This window comes from Nycticebus coucang, chromosome 13 (genome assembly GCF_027406575.1).
Source record: "Nycticebus coucang isolate mNycCou1 chromosome 13, mNycCou1.pri, whole genome shotgun sequence".
Classification (NCBI taxonomy): domain Eukaryota; kingdom Metazoa; phylum Chordata; class Mammalia; order Primates; family Lorisidae; genus Nycticebus; species Nycticebus coucang.
Genome location: NC_069792.1, coordinates 17430185 through 17457070, shown reverse-complemented (window position 1 = coordinate 17457070; position 26886 = coordinate 17430185). Strand labels below are relative to the sequence as shown.

Below are 26886 nucleotides of genomic sequence, written 5' to 3'. Positions count from 1 at the left end.
GTTTAAGCACTAAACACATACACACAGAAAGCTAGTACTTTTTTTTTTTGTGGTTTTTGGCCGGGGCTGGGTTTGAACCTGCCACTTCCAGCATATGGGACCGGCGCCCTACTCCTTGAGCCACAGGCGCCGCCCCCAGAAAGCTAGTATTAATGCATTAAGTTCCAGGGTTGGTACCAAAGTTTGATTTGAAGAATGGTATCTCTAATCTAAATTAACGTCTCATCTAATTCAACAAAGACCTTTGAGAGAATAATTCTCCTTACCTTTACCTTAAGAGGTCTTTTGTGTTTTTATTAGCAAAAGCATAATAGGTGCCATTCATTTCAAATAATTTAAATTCTATAGTCATAGCATTAAAACTGGCAATTCAGAGAATGTAGCACATGTTACTTTAAAAAGACGACAAATCAAAATTATTTAACATATTGTATTGAGTACTTCCCCCCCCCCCCAGAATTCTTTAAGCAATGGAAAAGTTCGAATATGGAAACAATCATGCATAATATGGAGCTTAATATTAGATGATGATACTACCTATAAACAATTAGCAAGTGTTTAAATCCCAACATGCCTTCCTGAGATTTACTATTCTTTAAAATAGTATTTTAAAAATATATGTAACACTTTAAGCGACTAAAATATTTAAGTTTAGGTAAAATTTTTTGTAGTGATCATTAACAATTTAATACTTTACCATATTTCAACGTAAGAGATGTTTCGAATAGTAAGGCTGCAATTAGTACATCTTCTTTAAGCACTTTGTTCCTTAAGTTCAGTCGTGCATGGGCTTCAGATAGAGAAACTCTTAAAAAAATTGATGTCAATTAAAATATGTTGATATTACAATAGTAATATATATTTTGGCAGGAACAAAGCAAGATCTATGTGAACACTAGCTGCACCTAAATGATCAGCATATTCTTTCTTAAAAACAATTTTAGTTTCTTTTCAAAGCATTTTTTCCCTATAAACTTAAATAGATTGTTGCAGAACAAGCCTGTATTCTTTCTTTTTTTGCAGTTTTTGGCCGAGGCTGGGTTTGAACCCACCACCTCTGGTATATGGGGCCGGCGCCCTACTCCTTTGAGCCACAGGTGCCACAATAGGTGGTTTAAAGATGCTTTTTTTTTTTAAGCCAGTATTCTTGCTTATTAACAAAGAGCTTGTTTCTGTCAAGGTTTCTATGTATCATTTCACACTCCTCTCCCAGGTTCTGTTCAGATAAAAACACAGTTCGGAATATTAATCTGTCTCTCATAGACAAATCTTAAACCTTTTCTTCTAGTTCCTCATTTGTCTGAATCTCACAATTTCAGTGTGAGAAGGAATCTTGGAGTTCAAAGTTCAAACTCTCATCAGATAACTGAATTTCTTCTGTAACATCCCACATACTCACTATGGAGTCTCTTTTGAACCTTTCCTAGCATTCACTGCTTCATAGGGCAATTTGTTCTTTATTATTATTTATTTATTTATTTTTTTTTGTAGAGACAGAGTTTCACTTTATGGCCCTCGGTAGAGTGCCGTGGCATCACACAGCTCACAGCAACCTCCAACTCCTGGGCTTAAGCGATTCTCTTGCCTCAGCCTCCCGAGTAGCTGGGACTACAGGCGCCCACCACAACGCCTGGCTATTTTTTTGTTGCAGTTCAGCAGGGGCCGGGTTTGAACCCGCCACCCTCGGTATATGGGGCCGGCGCCTTACCGACTGAGCCACAGGCGCTGCCTTGTTCTTTATTTTTTAACCAGGTTTGATTACTCTTTAGTTCTCTCTGAAGATATCAATTAGGCAGGTGTAATACACTTGAACAACTGCTGGACTTGGCAATCAAAAAACCTAGAATGAGTCTCTAGAATTTACTAGCTGTGTGATTTTGTATAAATCATTTATGAGAGTTTTTGAAATTCAGCTATAAAATGGGGATAAATAAAGGCATTTGAAAGTTCTGTAACTAACTATAAACAAGATTATATAAGTCTAAATTGAAATTAATTTCACAGCAATTTCCATTTGCTGGTATCTTGTTCTACCTTCTGAGACTTCTTAAATGTGACAGCTCTTCAAACATTCAAAGATAACTTTTATAGTTGCCCTGTGTTTTCTTTCCATCAAGGTAAATGTTTGTAATTCCTTTAGTATATTGAGTTCCTTTAGTATATTGTTCCTTTAGTATATTGAGTATATTTTTTATTTTTCATTTTTTTTGTACTTTTTGGCCAGGGGCAGGTTTGAACCTGCCACCTCCGGTATATGGGGCCGGTGGCCTACTCCTTGAGCCATAGGCACCACCCATGACTCATAATTTTTAACTTGTCATTATCTTGGCTTCTCTCTTTATGGCTAGATTTGGTAAATATTCCTTTTCAGTGTAGTAACACAGGTGTGATTTAACCATTAGAGTAGAGATGAGGCAGAACTAGAATTTTGGAGATATATATAGAATATATATATAAGCCAAAGAATACAGGCTTGTTCTATAAATATATATATCTCTATATCTATAAATATATAGAATATATAAATATATATTCTATATATTTATTCTACTAAGACAACCCTAAATTTCAGTGTTATTAACAGCCACATTACATCACTTAACTCCTAAGAAACATGAAAAAATGAATTCTCAAGTCCTTTTAATAGCTTTTCATATTAAGCCACATCAGCCATTCCCATCAATTCACAGTTCTACATGTAGTAGGGAATTTGGGGATCTAATAGAGGACTTTACATTTCTCCTATTAAGTTTCTTCTTTTTAGGTTAAGATTATAATTCAAGGCTGTGAAGTTCTCCTCAATGTTGCTCATTTTATAATACAAATTTGATTATCATCTCCCTGATATCTTCACCCAAGCTCCTTTTTTTTTTCTTTTTGAGACAGAGTCTCACTTTGTCACCCTCGGTAGATTGCCGTGGCATCATACCTACCAGCAACCTGAAACTCTTGGGCTCAAGCAACCCTCTTGCATCAGCTTTCTGAGTAACTGGGACTATAGGTGCCCACCACAATGCCCAGGTATTTTTTTAGAAATGGGTCTCAGTCTTGCTCAGGCTGGTCTTGAACTCCTGAAGTCAAGCAATCCACCGCCTTGGCCTCTCAGAGTGCTAGGATTATAGGCAGGAGCTACCATGCCCAGCCCAAATGCCTCCTAAAAATGTTGACCAGAACAGAACATATATCGAGACTTTCAGGAAAAGAGAATATTGTTTAGCTCTACTTCTCTAGAAAAGCAAAAATGGTATTATTTGATGCCTGTCTGTAGAAATGGTAGAAAAATTCAAGGTTTATGACTCTTATAGGTAATGGTTCATTTATGCTGCCATTTCATAAATGACCCAAAGTATTTATTTCCACAATGTGAAAAACTAGTTAACATATTAAAATTAACTGTTTTATTTATTTAATTTTATTTATTTATTTATTTATTTTTTTAGACAGGGTTTCTCACTATGTCACCCTTGGTAGAGTGCCGTGGCATCACAGCTCCCAGCAACCTCAAACTCTTGGGCCTAAGTGATTCTCTTGCCTCAGCCTCCCAAGTAGCTGGTACTACAGGTGCCTGCCACAATGCCCGGCTATTTTTTGGTTGCAGTTGTCATTGTTGTTTAGCAGGCCTGGGCTGGGCCCGAACCTGCCAGTCTCAGTGTATGTGGCCAGTGCCCTACTCACTGAGCTACCGGCACTGAGCCTATTTAATTTTTTTAGAGACAGAGTCTCTCTCTGTCATCTAGACTGGGTGCAATGATGTAATTATAGCTCACAGCATCCTCAAACTCCTGTGCTCAAGCAGTTCTCCTGAGTACCTGGACTATACATGTGTGCATAGCTAATTTTTCTTAGTTTTTTAGAGACAGTGTCTTGCTATGTGCCCAAGCTGGTGTTGAACCCCTGGCTTCAAGCAATCCTTCTCTCTTAGCCCCCTGAGTCACTAGGATTATAATGTGAGCTACTATGCCTGTAAACTTTGTTTTATTCTTGAATAAATATAATCATATAGAAACTGAGTCTATGAGAGATTAAAATTTTTTTTACTATAGAGAAAAATCATTATGAGAAAATAGGACCTTCAAAGCTTTTATTTATTCATTTATTTATTTTTGAGACAGAGTCTTAGTCTGTGCACTGGGTAGACTGCCATGACCTCCTGGCTCACATCAATCTCAAACTCTTGAGCTCAAGCAATCCTCTTGTTTCAGCCTCTCATAACACTTGGCTAGTTTTTCTATTTTTAGTAGAGATGCAGTCTCATTCTTTTTTTTTTTTTGTAGAGACAGAATTTCACTTTATTGCCCTCGGTAGAGTGCTATGGCATCACACAGCTCACAGCAACCTCCAACTCCTGGGCTTAAGCGATTCTCTTGCCTCAGCCTCCCAAGTAGCTGGGACTACAGGTGCCCGCCAGAACACCCGGCTATGCAGTCTCATTCTTACACAGGGTGGTCTCTAACTGCTGAACTCAAGTGGTCTAACTGTCTTGGACTCCCAGAGTGCTAGGATTACAGGCATGAGCCACTATGCCTGGACCTTTTGAAGCTTTTAAGCAGTACAATTTGATCTGAGTATTTTAAATATTACTTCAGAAAATAGAAAGAATTATATAATTCTGTTTATCATTTTTAAATTTAAAAAATTATTTTTGAGACAAATTCTTGGTCTGTTCCCCAGGCTAGAGTGCAATGGCATAATTATAGCTCACTGCAACCTCAAACTCCTGTGCTCAAGTGATCCTTCTGCCTCAGTCTCTTAAGCAGCTGGGATTACAGGTGCAGGGCCACTATGCCTAGCTTTGGTGGGTTTTTTTTGTTGTTGTTTTTTGGGGGGGTTTCTTGTATTTTTTTGTAGAGATAGTGCCTCCCTCTGTTGCTTAGGCTGGTCAAACTCCTGGCCTCAAGAGATCCTCCTGCATCAGCCTCCAAAGAGCTGGTGTGCACTTCTACACCCAGTCCCATTTTAAAACATTTATCAAAGAGTTGATTTCTACCTTGGTTTCTCTTTAGCATTTTTCAGCTCTACCAAGATAGATGCATAGTTGGACAAATCAACTAAATGTGTCTATCTCTTATAGGCCTATACTGGCATTTCCTGCCACTGCTTCATCTGTCTTATTTTATATTGCAGTTCTAACAAGATACAGTATATATTTATTTAATGGATTATTTTACTCCTGGTCCTACTTCATAATTTGTTTGAGAATATACTTTAATACTATATCATATGAAGTAATAACCTATCAATAGAGAACTGTTTAACTTATGCTACAGTGACATCATAACAACAGTGAAGCTGTGATGCAGCTATTAAAACAGAATAAGATAATTCTTTACAGGCATGCATGATTCCATCTGGGCAGAAAGGGTATATCTATTCATATGAAAAAATATATGGCAGGCATGGTGGCTCATGCCTGTAATTTTAGCACTCTGGGAGGCTAAGGCGGGCAGTCCTTGCTTGAGCTGAGGAGTTCGAGACCAGCCTTAGCAAGAGTGAGACCCCATCTCTACTAAAAATTTTAAAAAAAGAAAAACCAGCCAGTATTTTGGTGGGCACCTGTAGTCCCAGGTTTGCAGGAGGTTGAGACAAGAAGATTGCTTGAGCCCAAGAGTTTGGAGATTGCTGTGAGCTATACGATTCCATGGCACTCTACCAAGGGCAACAAACTGAGACTCTATCTCAAGAACAACAACAACAACAACAACTATATATTTATATATCTACACACTTACATGCTTATATACGTTTAGATCTTTTGGCACTTTTTTTCTGAAATGGCTATCAGAACTGTTGTTATAGGTTATCTGACAATTAAGTTCAAGAACTCATCCTAAGTGCTTTGAAGGGTAGACTAGGCACGAGTGTCGGTGTGTAGCTTCCCAAGGGGAGTACTTCAAAGGTGACCATGATAACACAGTAATGAAGTATGTAGCACTTTTTCTAGCGTAAGTTTGCAAACTTAATTGTCTGACTTTGTAGACTTTTACATTGTTCACTTTCTTTTATAATAATTAGTTAAAAAAAATTGTTTTTTTTGGAGACAGAGTCTTACTACATCGCCCTTGGTAGAGCGTCATGGTGTAACAGTTCACAGCCACCTCAAATTCTTGGGCGTAAGCGATTCTTTTGCGTCAGCCTCCCAAGTATCTGGGACGACAGGTACCCGCCACAACGCCCGACTATTTTTTTTTTTTTTTGTAGAGACAGAGTCTCACTGTAGCGCCCTCGGTAGAGTGCCGTGGCCTCACACAGCTCACAGCAACCTCTAACTCCTGGGCTTACGCGATTCTCTTGCCTCAGCCTCCCGAGCAGCTGGGACTACAGGCGCCCGCCACAACGCCCAGCTATTTTTGATTGCAGTTTGGCCGGGGCTGAGTTTGAACCCGCCACCCTACTCACTGAGCCACAGGCGCCGCCCAACGCCCGACTATTTTTTTGTTGTAGTTGTCATTGTTGTTTAGCCAGTCTGGGCCGGGTTTGAACCTATCAGCCTCAGTGTATGTGGCTGGTGCCGTAACCACTGTGCTATGAGCGCTGAGCCAAATTTTTATTTTTTTAATTTACTTTTATTTTTATTTATTTTTTTTGAGACAGAGTCTCGCTTTCTTGCCCCTGGTAGAGAACTGTGGCATCACAGCTCACAGGAACCTCAAACTCTTGGGCACAAGCAATTCTCTTGCCTTAGCCTCCCAACTAGCCGGGACTATAGGTGCCTGCTACAACGCCCAGCTATTTTTTTACTTTTGTTCAGACGGGGGTCTCCTTCTTGGTCAGCCTGGTCTTGAACTCCGTGAGCTCAAGCAATCCACCTGCTTCGGCCTCCCCGAGTTCTGAGATTACAGGCGTGAGCCACGGTGCCCAGCCTTTAAAACATTTTATTTTTTTTATTATTATTATTTTTTTTATTGTCCATAGATTTCTGCTATTTCTTTCTTTTTTTTTTTATTAAATCATAGCTGTGTACATTGATATGATCATGGGGCATCATTCACTAGCTTTACAGACCATTTACCAAGTTTCACATATACCCTTGTAAGAAGCACCGCTGGTGTAATCCCACCAATCCCCTTCCCTCTACCCACCTCCCCCCTCCCTCCCCTAAAACATTTTAAAGGAAGAAAAATAGATGAGTCTATTAATGTTTTTAGAAGTACACAGAATGATAAATTTAAGAATTTTTTTCTAGGCTCAAATACAAAATACCTGGAATATAGGGCAGTGCCTGTGGCTCAAAAGAGCAGGGCGCTGGCCCCATATGCTGGAGGTGGTGGGTTCAAACCCAGCCCCGGCCAAAAACTGCAAAAAAAAAAAAAAAAGAAACCTGGAATATAAACAGTCACGTTTATTTAAAAAACCCAGTCATTTGCATTTGAAATCAGTGCAATTTTTTCAGACACATTTCATACAGAGGATCCAATAAAATTCTATTTAGTGAGAAAAATTATTGGAAGTTAAAATGATACAACCATATATGTGTAATGACAAAAGGAATTATTAAGTCACCTTAGGTTCTTTGGAACAAGGTAAATTATAAACCAGCAAACCAGCAATCAAGCAAACAGAAACAAGTGAAATAGATAAATAAATGCAACGCATCGATTAAAAGTCAATATTGGCTTTAAAAATCTTGAATACTTACAAATATTTTAATGCAGATGCTGACAGTTTTGATCCATATACAGAATCTGTTCTAATTCTTCGACTTGCTAGATAATAGCCATCAATCATTCTTTCTGCTTCTGAGCTAAATTCCACATTCAAATTCTTTGCAAAATCCAGTAGCTAAATTAAAAGTGTAAAACATCCAAGAGACTAAGGATTTATTATAGAATCAATATGACAAAAATCAAAAGTATACTGGCTTTTTATTTTTGAAAGTTTTCAGATTTTATTTACATTCAATTGAGTAAATACCTGGGGCCATCCCAAAGTCACCAAGTACTTTAAATCATGGTCTCATACTTGTAAAGAATATTAAAGTTTACCCAGAATAACCTCTTCCTCCTCAGTGCAGAAATGTTCTTTGCAATGTATTTGAATGACTTAGCAATGTCTTTGCTTCCAGTGGGAGAAAGACTCACCTCTCTCAGAAGCTTTCCCTTTTGAAAAGCTTTAATTCTTGAAAGGTTTGTTTCCTTATAACTTTCTCTCATTGGCCCTGGAGCTACTTGCCCTCCTTACTTCCTTTCCTTCCTTTTAAAGAACACGTACCTGAATATTTGGAAAGATGGCAGGCATTGTGTTCAGTGCTATGAAGGTGGGCCTTGGAGATTTAGTAAGATTTGAGTAGAAAATAATTTTCTTTCTTTTTTTTTCTTGTAGAGACAGAGTCTCACTTTATGGCCCTTGGTACAGTGCCGTAGCATCACACAGCTCACAGCAACCTCCAACTCCTGAGCTGAAGCGATTCTCTTGCCTCAGCCTCCCGAATAGCTGGGACTACAGGCGCCTGGCACAACGCCCGGCTATTTTTTTTTTTTTTTTTGGTTGCAATTCAGCCGGGCCGGGTTTGAACCCGCTGCCCTCGGTATATGGGGCCGGCGCCTTACTGACTGAGCCACAGGCGCCGCCCTAGAAAAGAATTTTCTAACACAATAATTATTGCTGTTTTCTCTAAGTTTTATATATTTTTTTTTCTGAGTTAGTGATTCCCAGTTCCTTAAATCCTTACTCTGTGACATATTTTCTGGACATTTTTTTAACTATCCTAGTTATTTTCTACTTTTTAAACTAATAGAACCAAGGAAAATATTAACTATAATAATAATGACTTTTAAAAAAAGTGTATAGAGGGCGGCGCCTGTGGCTCTGTGAGCAGGGTGCCGGCCCCATATACCAAGGGTGGCGGGTTCAAACCCGGCCCTGGTCAAACTGCAACAAAAAAATAGCCGGGCGTTGTGGCGGGCGCCTGTAGTCCCAGCTACTCGGGAGGCTGAGGCAGGAGAATTGCCTAAGCCCAGGAGTTGGAGGTTGCTGTGAGCTGTGTGAGGCCACGGCACTCTACCGAGGGCGATAAAGTGAGACTCTGTCTCTACAAAAAAAAAAAAAGTGTATAGATATGTGCCAGATTGGATATGTCCTGGATCGAATATGTCCTGGCTTTTTTGTTCTCTTTATATTCCACACTTCTCTCTAGGCCATCAGAACTGGGTGATACTATTAATACTATCAGTAGCCCTCTCTAAGTTTTAACCTCTGGTAGCAAGATGATGGGAGTGTTGTCAGGTTTCCAGCTGTCAGCCTCTCAGAACAGCCTACATCGTATGTCTGACTGAGGTGGAGTAAAGAAGGTATCCTAGAGCCCACAGGTATAGAAGGCTAATACACTTCACCCTAAACTATCTCAGTCTGCCTTCTGGAGAGTCCAGACCGTAACAAATGCCAGCCACTCTGATTTGTGTGATGCACAGATTTACCTTCCAGATAAACCATTTTCACTACTTCACTTGCCTAGTGAAGTCTGCAGCTGCTCTCTAGAGTATGACAAGTCAACTATAAATCGTTTTGCTTCAAGGATTATCATAAATTTGCCAAAGTTGACTCTCTAATACAACTTTTGTTCCAGTTGAGCTGGTCTTCTCATAGTTTTCCATGTATACTAATTTCTACTTTTATGTCTTTGCTCTTACTGTTAATTCTGCTTAGAACACCCATCCTTCCTGCCATCAAAATTTTACCTTTTCTTAAAGCACAAAGTCCCACCTCTTCCATGAAGTCTTCCCAAAGTTTTACATTCTACCTTCATATCTTCCTTTCAGTACTACTCAGATTAACACTTTAATTGCTCCTTACTAGTTTCATGTATCTTTTTAAAATTTCAATAAAATGATCCTACATTTAAAGAAGAAAGTTTACATTTGTATAAGAAGAGAAAAGAACAGAAATAGGCTCATATATGTTAATTATTCAGTAAATACCTGACTAGTTAATAAATCCATGGGTTTTTTGTTTCTTTGTTTTTTAGGAAAAAACAGGCAAAAATTTCTCTGGGTAATTAGTTATTTACATAATAAATTATTTATTTATAATTAGTACCCTAATTTCTAGAGACTACTTTTTTCTTACACACTAAAAAGCAAACACAAAACTAAAACCTTATTATACTATATACTATTCTTTTTCTATTCTAACCCATATGAATAAACAATGCTCATAGTTCATTTTTTAAGTTCACCCACCTTTCAACCTTTTTACTCAAACAATATGCTTATCAAGAAGGTGGGTATGAAAACAACTTTTTAATGATCCATGGACTTCCACTTTCCAATATCCTCTGGCTTTTATCTATCATACCCAGATAGTCTACTCTACTATGGACAGATTTCTCAATATTAAAAGGGTTTCAGTTATAAATAATTGAGCACCTTTAATGGCTATCAGAATTATTATTAAATTTATTTTTATTTAATTATTTATTTTCTTGTTTATTTACAAAATTTTTTTTTAGTTAGAACTCTGAAGGTATTCATACAAGGGAAATTCTTTTGAACAGGCTAGAAAATGTAAATAACTATATACTTATAAAGTCTATCATAATTTTCCATAGACATATTCTATTTTGTTTTTTTCATTGAGATTCTTTAAGCTATGGTGATTTGGATAGTGAATAAACTCAGCATTTTACCAGTTGTTTATTTAATCATAACCCTAAATAATTTCTAAACAATGTCCTTAAAATGTTTAAAAGCTGAAAGCAAGTTGGAATGAAAGAATCCTAATAAAGAAAATCAAATGCTTAACAGGACTTTTATTTAAACTGAGAAATATTAGCATTGGCATTCTCAGTAACCTTTACCTTTTCAAAATCTTCAGCTGTGAACTGTTTAGAAGCAACATAAAGCAGTCTTTCAGGATCAATGGCTTTCTTCAAAGTATGTCGCACAATAGGAAGAAGTGGGTGGCAAGGAGATGATTCATTGCAGTTAATCAATAATCCAAATGCCTCCACAAGGTTAGCTGGAATCAAACTACAATCCTACATCAAAAGAAAAGATAAGAAGAAAACATTCAACTTTGGCACTTTCACAACTTGGAAATAATTATAAATTAATCATCATATATAACTTAATATAATAATAATTATTATTAATTATTGTGTTTAATTAATTATAATTTAAAGCAATTTACCTATAGTCTGGGAACTTTGTGGTGACTGACTTTTTAAAAACCTTCATTGAGTATTTTCTTACACATCATTCATTAAAGACTCTCTATTTATTCAAGTAGTAATTTCTGTTGAGCAAATACCTGATCTACATAACTAAAAAACATTATAATTTTTATACAATTGAGTCACCATTTAGTTATTTGCCCAATAAAGTATAGAAATGGGTTAATAACAAAAACACTAAGAAGACATATTAAAATGTGTGACAAAATACCCTGGAAAACATTCTAATAATAAAACATACATATACCCTACCATCTGACCAATTAGAGTGTTGGTTTTCTGTGCATTTCTCCTTGAAGATGAATCCATATCAACAAAAGACCAAAAACTGCACTGAACTGGAAAAGTCACTTGTTGATCAGTATCACCCCCAAACTTCTTTCCTGGGATGTAAACCGTAATGCTTCTGCTTTCCAGAACTAAGTCAGAAGACATTATCCATTTGTTATTTAAGTTTTTGGTCTATATGTCTACAAATTAATAACAGACATTATTATGCAGAATAATACTGTACAAACTTTGGGTAGTAAAGACACAAGTGAATTTGATTGTTTTGCAAGATACTGCTAAGTTAGAGCATCTGTCATAAAGAAGAACAAAGCAAGAAAAATATTTGAATGTTTACATGTCCCATGACTTGATGAGAACCAGCAGTCCAAAGCCTGTAGTTGGAATTGTAGTCAGGCGTCTGGGTGGAACAGGCAGAGGGCTAGGCAGAGAGAGGACTGTGAGATTGGTCATATAGTGCAGGCATGCAATAGAGGCTACACTTAAATAATGTTCTTGTATGTGGAAAATAAATGATAAAAGTAAGCCATCCACGTGGGAGTGAAAGAGGAAGATAGACAGAATATGAACTACAATTACTAGAGGGAAATAGATCTCGAATTCAAAATGTTCAAAACCAAATTCCTTGTCCCCACCTTTCTAATGGCTCTGTGTTCACTATTCACAATGGTGGTGTCCTCATCCATCTGCTCAAAACCCAAACAAAAAATATGGAACCATCCTATTTTCACCCTTTCATCTTTCTTTCACCCCTTATTCACCCCTTAATGGATTTAACACCATTCCTAGGATTCTCCCTCTCAAATAGTTTTCAAATTAATTTTTTCTTCATTCATGATAATAGAGTCTTTTGTGTGTGTTTATCTTTCCCTTGGGTCATAGGGTAAATGTATATTTAACTTTTATAAGAGAAAAACTCAAATCAATTCAAGGTGGGGGTGTTGGAACAAGGAAGCGGGGACAGGGGAGGACGGAGGGGGATGGGTGGGCTCCCACTTAATGGACACAGTGTTAGGGTGTATGGCACATCTCTTTGGGGCAGGACACAACTGTAAGAGGGACTTTACCTAACACACGCAAACACTGTAACCTAATTCTTTATATCCTCAATTAACCTGAAAAAAAAAAAACTGTCAGGGCGGCACCTGTGGCTCAAAGGAGTAAGGCGCCGACCCCATATGCCGGAGGAGGCGGGTTCAAACCCAGCCCCAGCCAAAAATTTCCAAAAAAAAAATTCAATGCAAAAAAAAAAACTGTCCCCCCAATTCTCAGAGAGACAGACTTGAGAGAATGTGCTAGTCTCTATTAGTGCTTTGCAAAATAAACCCTTTCTCTGCTGTAAAAAGAAAAAAGAAAACTATGGAGATTTGCTCTTGAACATTAATGGAAAATCCTTGACAAAGTAGTAGCAAATCAAATCCAACAATGTATAAAGAGAATTATATACCACAACCAAATGGTATTTATTCTAGGTATGCAAGATTGGTTCAATATTCAAAAATTAAATAATGTGGGCAGTGCCCGTGGCTCAAGGAGTAGGGTGCCGGCCCCATGTACCAGGGGTGTGGGGTTCAAGCCTGGCCCCGGCCACAACTGCAAAAAAAAAAAAAAAAAAAAAAAAAATTAAGTAATGTAATCTATCACACTAACAGCCTAAAAGAAAAATAAATCATATTAAAATGATCATATTAATAGATTCAGAAAAGAATTTGACAAAATCCAATACCCATTCATGATTAAAACTCTCGGCAACTTAGGAATAGAGGAGAACTTCAATGTGATAAAGAAAATTTATGGGGGCGGCGCCTGTGGCTCAACGTGTAGGGCGCCGGTCCCATATGCCGGAGGTGGCGTGTTCAAGCCCAGCCCCGGCCAAAAAAAAAAAAAAAAGAAAATTTATGGAAAATGTACAGCTAACATCATATTTAATGATGAGAATTTTAAGCTTTCCTGCTAAGATCAGGAACAAGGCAAGAAATCCCCTCTCACACTACTTTTCGACATTGTACTGGAGGTCCTAATGCAATAAGACAAGAAGAGGAAATAAATCTGGCCCAGTATAAACTCACGTGTTAGCACAACACCAAAAGCTAGCACAGGACATTTGCACATTAAATTCCCCTGTTTTTTTTTTGTAGAGACATATTCCCCTGTTTTTATTTATAAAACTGAAATGAAAAATGGCATTTAATGTAACTTCTGAATTCCTAAAACATATTCAATACTATCTTCACTGTTAAATAACTCCTTGACTGATGAAGAGTATAGATTAAATAAGTAAAAATTAATCTGAAGAAAAGTTTACCTGATTGAAGCTGTTCAAGTTTATCTTTTTTGTGTGAAGCCACATCCCCTATAAAGCAGATACCACCTTTGGCTAGCAAAGCACTGCCAGCTTGAATGCTAACTGCTCCAGTTCCATACTTATTCCTGGATAGAGTGGGGAAAATTTCAGTAGAGACTGGATGACATATACCACGGGGAACAAGGCTTATGCTAAAATTCAAAAGCCTAAGGGGAAAAAATAAAAAATAAAATTTTTATTACTTTTATTTGATTTTTAGAAGTCAGAATGTGTTAACAGATACACAATTAAATTTAATTTGATTCAATGTTTATTGAATACCTGTGCTATACCAGCTATGTGCTAGAGATAAAAATATACATGAGATTTGGTCCTTAACTTAGAAAGCCTAAAAAGAAAGACATAAAAACTAAAACATAAAGCGGTAAGTACTAAAATAATATCTTCAAAACATTCAGAAGGGAGTATTATTTCTTGCTAGAAGGGTGCCACAGAAAGTTACACAGAGATGACATTTGAACTGAACCTTCTTCTTTTTATAGATTGCTTTCTTTTGTTTATTTAGATTTTTTTGCATTAAGCTTGCCAATGTCCCATCTGCCTCTATATCATGGCAACTCTTTTTTGTTTTTTTGTTTTGAGACATCTCACTTTGTAGACCTTGGTAGAGTGCGCTGCGATCACAGCTCACAGCAATCATCTCAGATTCTTGGGCTCAAGCCACTTTCTTGCATCAGCCTCCAGAGTAGCTGGGACTACAGGCGCCCACCACAACGCCCAGCTATCTGGCTCAGGTTGGTCCCAAACATGTGAGCTCAGGTGAGGAACTTTTTTTTTTTTTTTTTGAGACAGAGTCTCAAGCTGTTGCCCTGGGTAGAGTACCGTGGTGTCACAGCTCACAGCAACCTCAAACTCTTGGGCTTAAGTGATTCTCTTGCCTCAGCCTCCCAAGTAGCTGGGATTACAGACGCCCACCACAATGCTTGGCTATTTTTTTGTTGCAGTTGTCATTGTTGTTTTAGCTGGCCCCGTCGGGGTTCAAACCCACCAGCCTTGGTGTATGTGGCTGGCGCCCAACCCACTGAGCTACAAGCGCCGCCTCAGGTGAGGAACTTTTAAAACTACTGATGCAAGGTCACAGAATACAAAGTCAAAATATAAAAATTAGTTGTATTTCTATATATTTATAGCAAACTATTGAAAATGAATTTAATAAAATAATTCAATGCTATTTTAGTAGCATCAAAAACATCAAATATTTAGGAATCCATTTAACAAAACATACATGATCTTTATAAAGCATTGCTGAAAGAAATTAAAGAAGATGTAAATAAAAGGAGAGATAGACAATATTCATGGATTGGAAGATTCAATATTGTTAAGATGTGCATGCTCCTCAAAAAGGTAAGGAAAGAACTTGAACAAACACTTCATAAAAGATGATGTATGAATAGCCACAATAAGCACATGAAAAAGAGCTCAAATCAGTAGTCATCAGAGATGTGCAAATTAGAATCATGAGATGCCATTTTATAGTCACTGGAATGGCTAAAATGAAAAAGATTGACAAAACAAATTTTGATAAGATTGGGAACAAGTAGAACTCTCATATTGTTGGCTGGAATGTACAACCACCTTGGAAAACTAGCAATTTCTTGTAAAGTTAAATACTGTACTACATGTTCATCTATTTTATGAAACAGCAATCCCACTCCCAGGTATTACCCAAGATAATGAAAATAATATTTCCACAAAAAGACTTGTACAAGAATGTTTACAGTAGCTTTATAATAGTCAAAACATGCAAAACTCAACATCCACCACTAGGAGACTGGAAAAACAACTGTGGTATATTCATATAAGAGAATACTACTCATCAAAAAAAATGATGAAGTACTGATGCATAAAACTGGACCAATCTCAAAAACTTTTTGTTAAACAAGAGAGACTAGACCCCAAGGAGGATGCACTGTATAATTCCATTTTATGAAGTTTAACAATAGGAAAATTAATCTATGGTTACAGAAATCCCCTGTGGAGACAGGAACTGACTGGAAGAGGGAATGAGGGTAATTTCTTGGGTGATAAAAATGTTCCATAGCTCATTGTGGTAGCGAGTATAGGAGTCTATGTATTTGTTAAAATTCATTAATTGATTTTAATGGTAATAATAAGATATGATTATTATACTATAAGCAAATTTTACTTAAAGACAAACAAAATTAAATCTGCCATATAGACCCAAATATCATAAGAAAAGTCAAATGGTTAATGACAAACAGGAAAAGAGACAAAGGCCTTAATTTACAACTGCCATCACAAATTAGTAAGAAGTAGATAAACAACTTAGAAAAATAAGCAATGAAAAAAAGAAAAATAAACAATGGTCAAAATTAGGAGGTTTATAAAAAATAATACAATTGTTTAGTAAGATTTAAATGATGCTGAAAGTTATTTCCAGTTGAAATAAGAAATGCAAATAAATGCAAATGCATTTAAGAAACGCAAATAAAAATAAAATACTATTTTCTACCTCTCAGATTATAAAATTTAAAAGTTTGGAAATAGCCAGAGATGGTGAGTATGTCAGGGAACTAAATACTTTCATGAGTAGAAAATAAAGTGGTGAAATATGTGGAATTTTGGATCATTACAAGTGGCAATTTAATTTTAGCAAAATATTATTTGTATAATTAATATGATGGTGATTTGCATTTTTCTATTTTAAATTCACTTTATAAATTTATTTTTTGCTTTAGAATTACATGCAAAATATTTTAAAAGGAGCTTATTCTAAATTTTGTGAACATTCATGTAACTTTTTAAGAAAAGGGTACTTGCTTATGGGCAGCCACAAAACTCTGAGTAGAGGCCTATTCCAAAGTTAGGAATGAGGTATCACCAAAACAGTAATTTTGGCACTGTTGGGTATAGTGAATCAATATTATTGAATGGAATCTTGGAGAAAAATTTAAAAATGGCTTATTGGCTCCTTGCGGGGAAGATTACTAAAAAATGAAAACAAAGCACAAAGGTAGAGCTAGGGAATGGGGGAAAAGGAAGGCTGGGAAGGATGCATTTGCTACATATCCGTAAAGGAATGAGTGAGGGAAAAGGTTCAAACTTCGAGTGGTTACACTCTCAAAGTATTAAAAGCAAATATCTCATTTATCTACTTATGTTTCAAAAGTTTATTACTTTATTGATAAAAAGTGACTAGAATAATTATATATACTAGTTCAGATAAATCCTAAATATTCCTCTTATAATAATGCTTACTGAAAAAATTTATACAAACCTGTGGCCAATTAACATTTTAAAAAATTCATGTCAGTTGGGCACCTGTAGCTCACTTAAAGTGCTGGTCCTGTGTACCATGGGTGGGGGGTTTGAACCCTAGGTCTGCCTAGGTCTGCTTAATAAAAAAAAAAAAAGAAAAAAGTTCATGTCACATATTTACCTGTCTACTAGTAGAGTATCACTTGTTATAATTAAAATATCCAGGCAATCTTCCAGTTCCTTTTTACGGTCACTTGTCTGTACAAGACTCATCAACAAACAGAGTTTGAGCAAATTGTAAGTCCCAGGAGGAACAATCTGTGATGCAAAGATATTGGCAAGTATTGCTGTAAACTTCCAGCATGAACTGGAAGTCAAGGAAAGGAGACGCTTGAAGTCGTCACTAATTCCTGAAGGAACTGAAAATAAATATTAACACATATGTTAGAAAGGGATTTAAAACAAAAACACATTACAGACACTGATTCCATTTATCTAAAATATCAAATTATAGTTTTAAAGACATATTCAAATTCTTACAATGATATTAAATTATGATTGGAGGCCACACTGGTCTATCATTTCTACCCCAGGAAGTATGATAAAGGGAAGAGATCATCATCCTGTGTGTTCAAACGGATTGACTGGGGCCTGCAGACAAATTCTTCATTCTTTTTTTTCAAAGATTGATGTGAGCAGAACCAGATCATGGAACTCTTGCTTACTGTGTTTGCATATCTATGTTTGAAAGGGTATCACTTTGTTTCTTTCTTTCTTTTTTTTGAGAGAGAGTCTCACTCTGTTGCCCCAGACTAGAGTGCCATGGCATCAGCCTTGTTCACAGCAACCTCAAACTCCTGGGTTCAAGTGATCCTCCTACCTCAGCCTCCTGAGTAGCTGAGACTACAAGCACCCACCACAATTTTTCTATCTTTAGTAGAGACAGGGTCTACTCTTGCTCAGACAGGTTTCAACTCATTCCCGAGTGCTAGGATTACAGGTGTGAACCACTGCACCTGGTGAAACAGAATCACTTTCAATGAGGGACAATAAGCAGAATGAGGAATATTCGAATGTTGCTGTTAAAAGGAAAGATTTATATTCTACTACTTTGAAAGCACTATACTGTACTATATTACAACATTCTAGATCTTCTCCATCCCCTAGATCTCTCCAATTCCTGAATGACTGATTTATCAAATTGATCAATTTGGGGGAAAAATGCAGTGCATGTATATCCCAGTCTCCTTCCTCTTGGCTGATGTCATAGAGCAATGATCTTCTATACTCACCCATCCCCACGGACTAAGTGAGGCCTTTTAGCCCAGCTCTTGACACATTTGGGTGGGTAAATTTGCCTAATTCTGATGTCAGCATAAGAAAGCACACTTTTTCGCCTGTATGTAAGGAGGATTGCTCAAGCCCAGGAGTTAGAGGCTGCATTGAGCTATGATGGCACCACTGCACTCTAGCCTGGGAAACATGTTCTACTACCAAAATCAATAAATCTTGAGAAACTCAACAGCAGAAAATATTAAAAAGATCACTAAACTAGCCCATCAGTACTTTCTTTTAATAAACTTTTCTTTTCAAGATAAGTAGAAATATCTAGAATCCACTTACATTTAAATTCAAGTTGGGCCTCTATTATTGCAGATGGCTATCTATTCATTCCAAAAATTCTAGCTCTACCCAAGATTTAACCAGACTTTTCTACATTTAGATATTTGTGAACCAAGTTAAAAGAATAGGTCTGCTCTCCACTTTCGTTTACTTAGTATGCTAAAATATGCTGGAGCTGTTAAAAGAAATTATCAGTAATAAAGGTAATATTTTGGCCCTCATCTGCTTCTGCTTTTATCTTTTGTCTTATTTATTTATTTGTTGGTTTATTTATTTAATTTATTTAGTCTATTTTTTTGAGATAGGGTTTCAAACTACTCTGTTTCCCAGGCTAGAGTGCAGTGGTGTCATCATAGCTCAATGTAGCCTCTAACTCCTGGGCTTGAGCAATCTTCCTGCCTCAGTCTCCTGAATAGCTGAGACAGACATACACCACCACCTCGATTAATTTTTCTATTTTTTTGTAGAGATGAAGGCTCACTCTGGCTCTGACTGGTCTTAAACGCCTATCCTCAAACAACCCTCTCACAACAGCCTCCCAGAGTATTAGGATTACAAGCATGAGCTGCGCATTTGGCCTATCTTACTTAAAAATATTTTTTTAGAGACAAGGGGCTCTCTATGTTGCCCAGTCTGATCTAAAACTCCTGGTCTCCCACCTCAACCTCCTGGGAGCTGGGACTACAGATGTGAGCCACTGTAACTAGCTCTTGTCTTATTTCTTGATTGGTTCAGCACTCACTTGAGGAAAATTATGCTATTTTATAGTTCTCTTTTTCAGATCAAAACTGTTATTTAGAACTGCTTTACTAGAAATAAAGAATGGTATAGTAACCTCTAAGTCTTGGCATCCTGAAGCATTTTTCTCATTGCTAATTATGACAAAAAAAATCAAAATAGGGCAGCGTCTGTGGCTCAAAGGGGTAGGGCGCTGGTCCCATATGCCAGAAGTGGCAGGTTCAAACCCAGACCTGGCCAAAAAAAAAAAAAATCAAAATAAAACTTAGCTCGGCTTGGCGCCTGTGGCTCAAGTGGCTAAGGCGCCAGCCACATACACCTGAGCTGGCAGGTTCGAATCCAGCCCAGGCCTGCCAAACAGCAATGATGGCTTCAACCATAAAAAATAGCCAGGCGATGTGGCGGGCGCCTGTAGTCCCAGCTACTTGGGAGGCAGAGGCAAGAGACTCGCTTGAACCCAGGAGTTGGAGGTTGCTGTGAGCTGTGATGCCACAGCACTCTACCCAGGGCAACAGCTTGAGGCTCTGTCTCAAAAAATAAAATAAAATAAAATAAAACTTAGCTCAAAGAAAGGAGTCTTGTCTGTTAGGAGGCTTCCACAACATTGTCTTGTTTTATTTCTTTCATAGCATTTATTATTTGAAATTGTCTTATTGATTAGTTTATAAGTTTATTATCTGTCTTTCATACAATTTAAGAGGAGGAACCTTGACTGTCTTGTTTATAACTTATAACAAATTATATATGTATATATATGTTTATAACTTATAATAAGTTATAACTTGTTTATAACTTCTATTCTTATATAGAAGAATGCACATAGGCAAACAATATTTATTTGCTGAACAGATTTAAATTTAAATATTTGTTAATATATGGTGCTTATATTTTCCTTACCTTTTGAATTACAAAAAGTTATATTATTTGCTTCTATACAGACAGTAGTTTGTGCAGTTTCTACACATGTAGGAATTCCAATAATTTTATATTCATTTCCTATATTCATTTTATTCACTGATTCATCTAAAATTATTAAACAGAAGAATATATTAACAGAAGAATATTACAATATTCATTAAATGAACTTGTACATGATCATATGGCTTAAAGATCCAGAACTAGTATTCAGTAGTTGAGTGTTTACTTTTATTTAGTATAATATCCATATACAGTGACATTATTAATGTAAGTTGATACAATTTTATTGCTGATAAATTTTGATTTTTATATGCAATGATGAATTAACTTCAAGAAGCATGTGACACAGCAACTAGATACTCTTCTATCATATAGTCAAAAGAAAAAAAATCATTCTATATAAGATGAAACATCTTTGCATTAAATAACAAAGAATGTTAATAAAAGTGACCTTATGAGTAATAATGGGAAGACAATTTTACCATCTTCAATACATATAAGGTATTTATACATATATTGTCTGTGTACAAAACATCTGAGTACTTGTACATACATTATCTAATTGTAAACTGTAAGATAGGTAGATATTCTTACCTCAACATTATATTTGAAGAAACAGAGAGCATTAAGTGACTCGCAGAAGGCTAAATTACTAGTAAATAGCAAAATTGAAATTCACATCTAGGGTCTGTCTATTTACAAAGTCTACCCTCTGGCATTATACTAGGTTCCTCTCGTGTATCTACAAACTGGGCAAGGCTTTTCATGAGTTCCAAGTTTATTTTAAAACATCATTCCAAACATTCTGATCCTCCACACTTAGAAGTTGACTGGTGGTAAAGCTGTGAAAGACAAGTTCACAAGGGGTGGCCTGGATTAACTTCTTTCTTTCTGTGAAGATTAAACAATGATCTCCATTTTCTTCCTGTTCTCTCTAGCTCCAGAGAACTGAGCAATAACTCCAATATTTATTGAAGACACACACGGAATAATGAGAGATCATTGCCTTAAAATTACTGTAACCCTGGGACTTGCTTAGCATAGTGCTATGGACAGGTGCTAGTACATGCATATCATTTTAAATGAGTGTTGTATAACTAATTGAATAATTGATACATTAGTTAAATATGAATATTTTTTAAAACACACAAGAATAAGAAGATGTGGTTCTTAAGCTATAGAAGTACCATTTATAATATATGAGTATAAACAAGTCAATTACATAATTTATAGCAATTTATTTTGACTTCAAACAGAATTTACTTACCTCTTAGGAAAATTGTAAGAGACTGGAATCTAAATGGCTGGTTGTTAGAATATCCTCGATAAGCCTGAAGTGCCTTTGTGGTAATTATTTCAACTATCTGTTTATCTTAAAGCAAAGTGAAAAAATAATGACATATTAGAATATATATTCAATGTAATTTTCACATTGAAATATCTGTTTTACAAATTGAAACTATTTTATAAATTGTAATAATAAAATGTAAACGCATTTTACCACCAAGTACTCTAAATTTTCTGTCTTCTTGAAGTGAAGATGCACAGAGATTACACAAAAAGTCATTTCGTACTGTTGCAGATTCTGTAGCACCAGGCACATGCACTCTTATATACTGAAATCCTGAAAGAAAACAATGAAAAGCTTATTTCATTGTTTATTATTATTAAACAACAATAATTATTATTATAAATTATTATTTCATAATTTATTTTCAGATTTAGCTATTTTCAATCCATTAAAAATTATATTTATTCATGGCCTGGCAAGTGGCCCATGCCTGAAATCCTAGCACTCTGGGAGACTGACGTGGGAGGATCCCTTGAGCTCAGAAGTTCAAGACCAGCCAGAGCAAGAGTGAGACTCCATCTCTACCAAAAATAAAAAAAATGATCCAGGTGTGGTGGTGGGCACCAGTAGTCCCAGCTACTCAGAAGGCTGAGGTAGGAAGATCAGATTACTAGAATCCAGGAATTTGAGGTTGCTGTGAAGTTGGCTGAGGCCATAGCACTCTAGCCCAGGAGACAGAGTGAGACTCTCTTAAAAAAAAAAAAAAAAAGGAAGGAAGGACCTCTGTAATCCTAGCACTCTGGGAAGCCCAGGTGGGTGGATTGCTTGAGCTCAGAAGTTTGAGACTAGCCTGAGCAACAGAAAAACCCCATCTCTACTAAAAATAGAAAAACTAGCCATTGTGGGGGGTGCCTATAGTTCTAGCTACTGGGGAGGCTGAGACAAGAGTATTTCTTGAGCCCAAGAATGTTAAGTTGCTGTGAGCCCTGACATCACAGCACTCAATCCCAGGGTGACAGAGTGACACTCTTTCTCAAAAAAAAAGAAAAAGAACAAATACTTCAGCAACACAGGTGCATTTGGTAAGTTGGGAACAGGGGAGAAAAGGAGAAAGAATGTTTTTTAAAGATTACTAAAGCAGGCTCAGCGCCTATAACTCAGTGGCTAGGGCACCAGCCACATACACCAGGAATTGGCGGGTTCGAATCCAGCCCAGGCCTGCCAAACAACAACAACCAAAAAAAAAAAAGCCAGGCATTGTGGCAGATGCCTGTAGTCCCAGCTACTTGGGAGGCTGAGGCAAAAGAATCACTTAAGCCCCAAAATTGGAGATTGCCATGAGCTGTGATGCTACAGCACTCTACCTCGAGTGACAGCTTGAGACTCTGTCTCAAGCAAAAAAAAAAATTAGTAAAGCAAAAGTATACACATTAGGAGATATCAAATTTTATTCCACTCTTTCTACTTTATGTTTTCTAACTAACTATAAACATAATTTTGGGTTAAACAATAAATTGCTTGATGTTTTGATTTTCCATTTTAATGTTTACCTTTTGAAAGGGGGCATGCTTCATCTGTACAAAGGAACCTTGCACCTTGTGTATACTTAGTTACAGTCGTCATTGCAATCACAATTCCTTGTAGCATATAAAATCTCTGAGATGTATAATCAAGTGGAAAGTCACTAAGATCAAGAGCATAACTTGGCAGAGCAGGTAAATGTGTTAACTTCAGCACAATGTTAATCTAATAGGAACATAAAATTGTATTAAAAATTGCAGATCCAATTTTACTTGCATTACAATATAGTAAGTATACTGCTGAGTAAATTAACTAAATGATTTGTTAATGTTAGGAACAAACGTTTAAGCATAAGAGAAAAGAGGTTCTAGTATAAAATCAAAGAAGTGAAAATCTTATAATCTAGTGTTTTTAATTGAAAATATCAGTATGAACTCATCTTTCCAAAAATATACACATTTCCTTGCTATATCCACTGAAAAGACTTGAAAAAACAATGTTAACCCAAGAGCAAAGAACTCCTAGTACCCAGAATGTGATCTGTAAATACCATTTCTCACTAAAAGGAACCAGAGCTCCCTGGAGAAATGGCTGATTCAGGTCTGGGACAGAAAATATACCATATGGACTGGGGCATCTTCTTGTGACAGAAATCAAGGGATCCATAAAAAGCAAATGGCATATGTATGTCAAAAGGACATAGGTGCAATTTTGAAGAGCATCAAAAGGAATAACAGATTCATTAAAATATCAGCTATATTAAAAAGTCCATGAGTTCTTCATATTTTAAAAAAGAAAAAACAAAAAGCAAAAAACCTTGGAGTTTCATCATCGGAAGCTGCTAGATTTCAACTTGTTACTTTCTGAAAATGTATAAAGGTAAAGAATCACACATTTATCCTGTCTTTCCAGTAAAAATTGTATTTCAAAGTAAGCAAATAGTTGATGAGGAAAAATTTCTTCTATGGAGTAATTTTAGCTAATAAATTCAGAAAAAATGCTAAAATTGAAAAAAAATGCAATTTGACAACTCCTAATTAAGTCAAAGATTCTAGGCGGCGCCTGTGGCTCAGTGAGTAGGGCGCCGGCCCCATATGCCGAGGGTGGCGGGTTCAAACACAGCCCCGGCCAAACTGCAACAACAACAAAAAAAAATAGCCGGCATTGTGGCAGGCGCCTGTAGTCCCACCTGCTCGGGAGGCTGAGGCAAGAGAATCGCGTAAGCCCAAGGGTTAGAGGTTGCTGTGAGCCGTGTGACGCCACGGCACTCTACCCGAGGGCGGTACAATGAGACTCTGTCTCTACAAAAAAAAAAAAAAAAAAGTCAAAGATTCTAGGCAATGAACATCAATGGCTGCTAAAACCATTAAGTAAAAGTTGATGAGAAACCATATAATGGAGAGATCAGAATGATATCACATGAACCCACTGATCAACTGTGATACTTAAAAGTAGAATAACAGATATTATATCCCCCTGATATAGTGCAATATAGAATACATTATATCAACAATGGTGTATTCTTGTCAAAATGAGTTGACTCTGAATCAAAAAATCCTTTAGAGCCAACTTCTATTTTAGAAATAAGAGGTACAGGAGAATAAGATAACTAGCACCACAAAGAAGCAATTAGACAACTTCAGGTCATATAACAAGGGACAATTAACTAGTTTCTTCAAAAAGTCATTGGTATAAAAAGGGTGGGGGAGGAATAGTTCTAGATTGAAAGAGACTTACTGAGATGTAAGAATCAATTATAATGCGTGAACCTCGTTTTGGTCCTGATTTGAACCAACTAATTGTAAGACATTCTTGAGAAAAAAAGCAAATTTTAATATGAAATGGATATTAGATGATACCAAGGAATTACTGTTACTTTTGTAAGGGAGTGATGATGGCATTGTAGTTATATAGGAAAAATGTTCATAGTTTTCAGAGGTTGATACTAAAGTATGTAGGGATAAAATAATAGAACATCTAGGATTCGCTTTAAAATATTTCAGAAAAAAACTGATGATACAAGTATGGCAAAATATTGTAACACTAAATCTGAGAGATTCAGTATATTATTCTCTTTGCTTCGGGTATGTTTGAAATGTTTTATTATAAAAGTGCTTAATGTTATAAGTAACAATATAGGGAATAAAAATGCATGTGTAAGATAGTTCATTGAACTTTGAAAAAATATAGTATACCTTTTTTTTGTTTTTTTTGTAGAGACAGAGTCTCACTTTATGGCCCTTGGTAGAGTGCCGTGGCCTCACACAGCTCACAGTAACCTCCAACTCCTGGGCTTAGGTGATTCTCTTGCCTCAGCCTCCAGAGTAGCTGGGACTACAGGCGCCCGCCACAACCCCTGGCTATTTTTTTGGTTGCAGTTTGGCTGGGGCCGGGCTTGAACCCACCACCCTTGGTGTATGGGGCCGGCGCCCTACAGAGTGAGCCACAGGCGCCACCCTAGTATACCTTTTAATAAACAAAAAAAAAAAAAAAGAATTTTTTTTTTTAAACAGTCTCAAGCTGTTGCCCTGGATAGAGTGCTGTGGCATCATAGCTCACAGCAACCTCCAACTTTTGGGTTCAAGTGATCCTCTTTCCTCAGTTAAAATAAATGAATACAAAAATATTTATTTAGAAGTCATCATAAAAGTTTGTACCTGAGTTTCCTTTGCCAAATTTCACTAAAACTTACTTGAGTTTCTGTTTGTAATTGTCCAATTAATGAGAGAGTCTTAACAGCAATAAAACAGACCTATGATTTCAAACAAACAAACAAAAAAGTTACCAAAAATTCCATGTGGTATAAAATTATTTCTTTCTTTAACTTACTGATTGAAAAACTCGAGCAGCTTGTAAAGGCTGATGTAAAATGTGATTTCCAAGTTCGGCATCTAATTCAACAACATCAGAAGGATTTATTAAAATATTGAATCGATAGACAGCATAACTTTGTTTAGAATCTGTGAAAACAGATAAAAGTCATAGTCAAGATAATTATATGTTGGAATTTAGTTGATAGTTTCTAAAATAAACTCATGGCTCGGTGCCCACAGCTCAGTGGCTAGGGCGCTAGCTACATACAACCAAGGCTGGCAGGTTAGAACCTAGCCCCGCCCGCTAAACAATAATGACAACTACAACAAAAAAATTGCCAGGTGTTGTGGCAGGAGCCTGTGGTCCCAGCTACTTAGAAGGCTGAGGCAAGAGAATCACTTAAGTCCAAGAGTTTGAGGTTGCTGTGAGCCGTGATGCCATAGCACTCTACCGAGGGCGACATATGAGACTCTGTCTCAAAAAAATAAATAAAATAAAATGAGGGTGGCGCCTGTGGCTCAGTGAGCAAGGCGCCGGCCCCATATACCAGGGTGGCGGGTTCAAACCCAGCCTGGTCAAACTGCAACAAAAAAATAGCCGGGCGTTGTGGCGGGCTCTGTAGTCCCAGCTACTCGGGAGGCTGAGGCAGGAGAATCGCCTAAGCCCAGGAGTTGGAGGTTGCTGTGAGCTGTGTGACGCCACGGCACTCTACCGAGGGCAATAAAGTGAAACTCTGTCTCTACAAAAAAAAAAAAATAAATAAATAAATAAATAAAATAGTCATCTTTGCCAAACATACCATTGTAGTACTTGCAATCATCTATAAACTTTTGGAGGCCTCCACTTCTGTCAAGATAAATAAGGGCTGCCTCTTTCATTTTTAGATTTGACATTTTCTCCTAGTTAATGATTCTTCTGTATTACCAACTGATAAACCACAGT

The 26886-nt window shown here is 36.8% G+C and overlaps 1 protein-coding gene across 1 annotated transcript in view; it reads right to left on the bottom strand.

Moving 5' to 3' along the window:
* Nucleotides 1-26886, bottom strand: part of MCMDC2 (minichromosome maintenance domain containing 2) — a 43647-nt gene extending 16761 nt beyond the window's left edge. The window contains exons 1-13 of the mRNA XM_053559214.1: nt 26744-26886; nt 25960-26090; nt 25823-25882; nt 23160-23355; nt 21820-21942; nt 21586-21690; nt 20298-20423; nt 17221-17458; nt 13761-13966; nt 11420-11586; nt 10793-10972; nt 7637-7779; nt 698-807 (exon numbers count right to left, since the gene is read on the bottom strand). Of these exons, the coding sequence (XP_053415189.1) occupies nt 698-807; nt 7637-7779; nt 10793-10972; nt 11420-11586; nt 13761-13966; nt 17221-17458; nt 20298-20423; nt 21586-21690; nt 21820-21942; nt 23160-23355; nt 25823-25882; nt 25960-26090; nt 26744-26837 (1879 nt within the window). The 5' untranslated portion in view covers nt 26838-26886. The remainder of the gene's footprint in view (nt 1-697; nt 808-7636; nt 7780-10792; nt 10973-11419; nt 11587-13760; nt 13967-17220; nt 17459-20297; nt 20424-21585; nt 21691-21819; nt 21943-23159; nt 23356-25822; nt 25883-25959; nt 26091-26743) is intronic.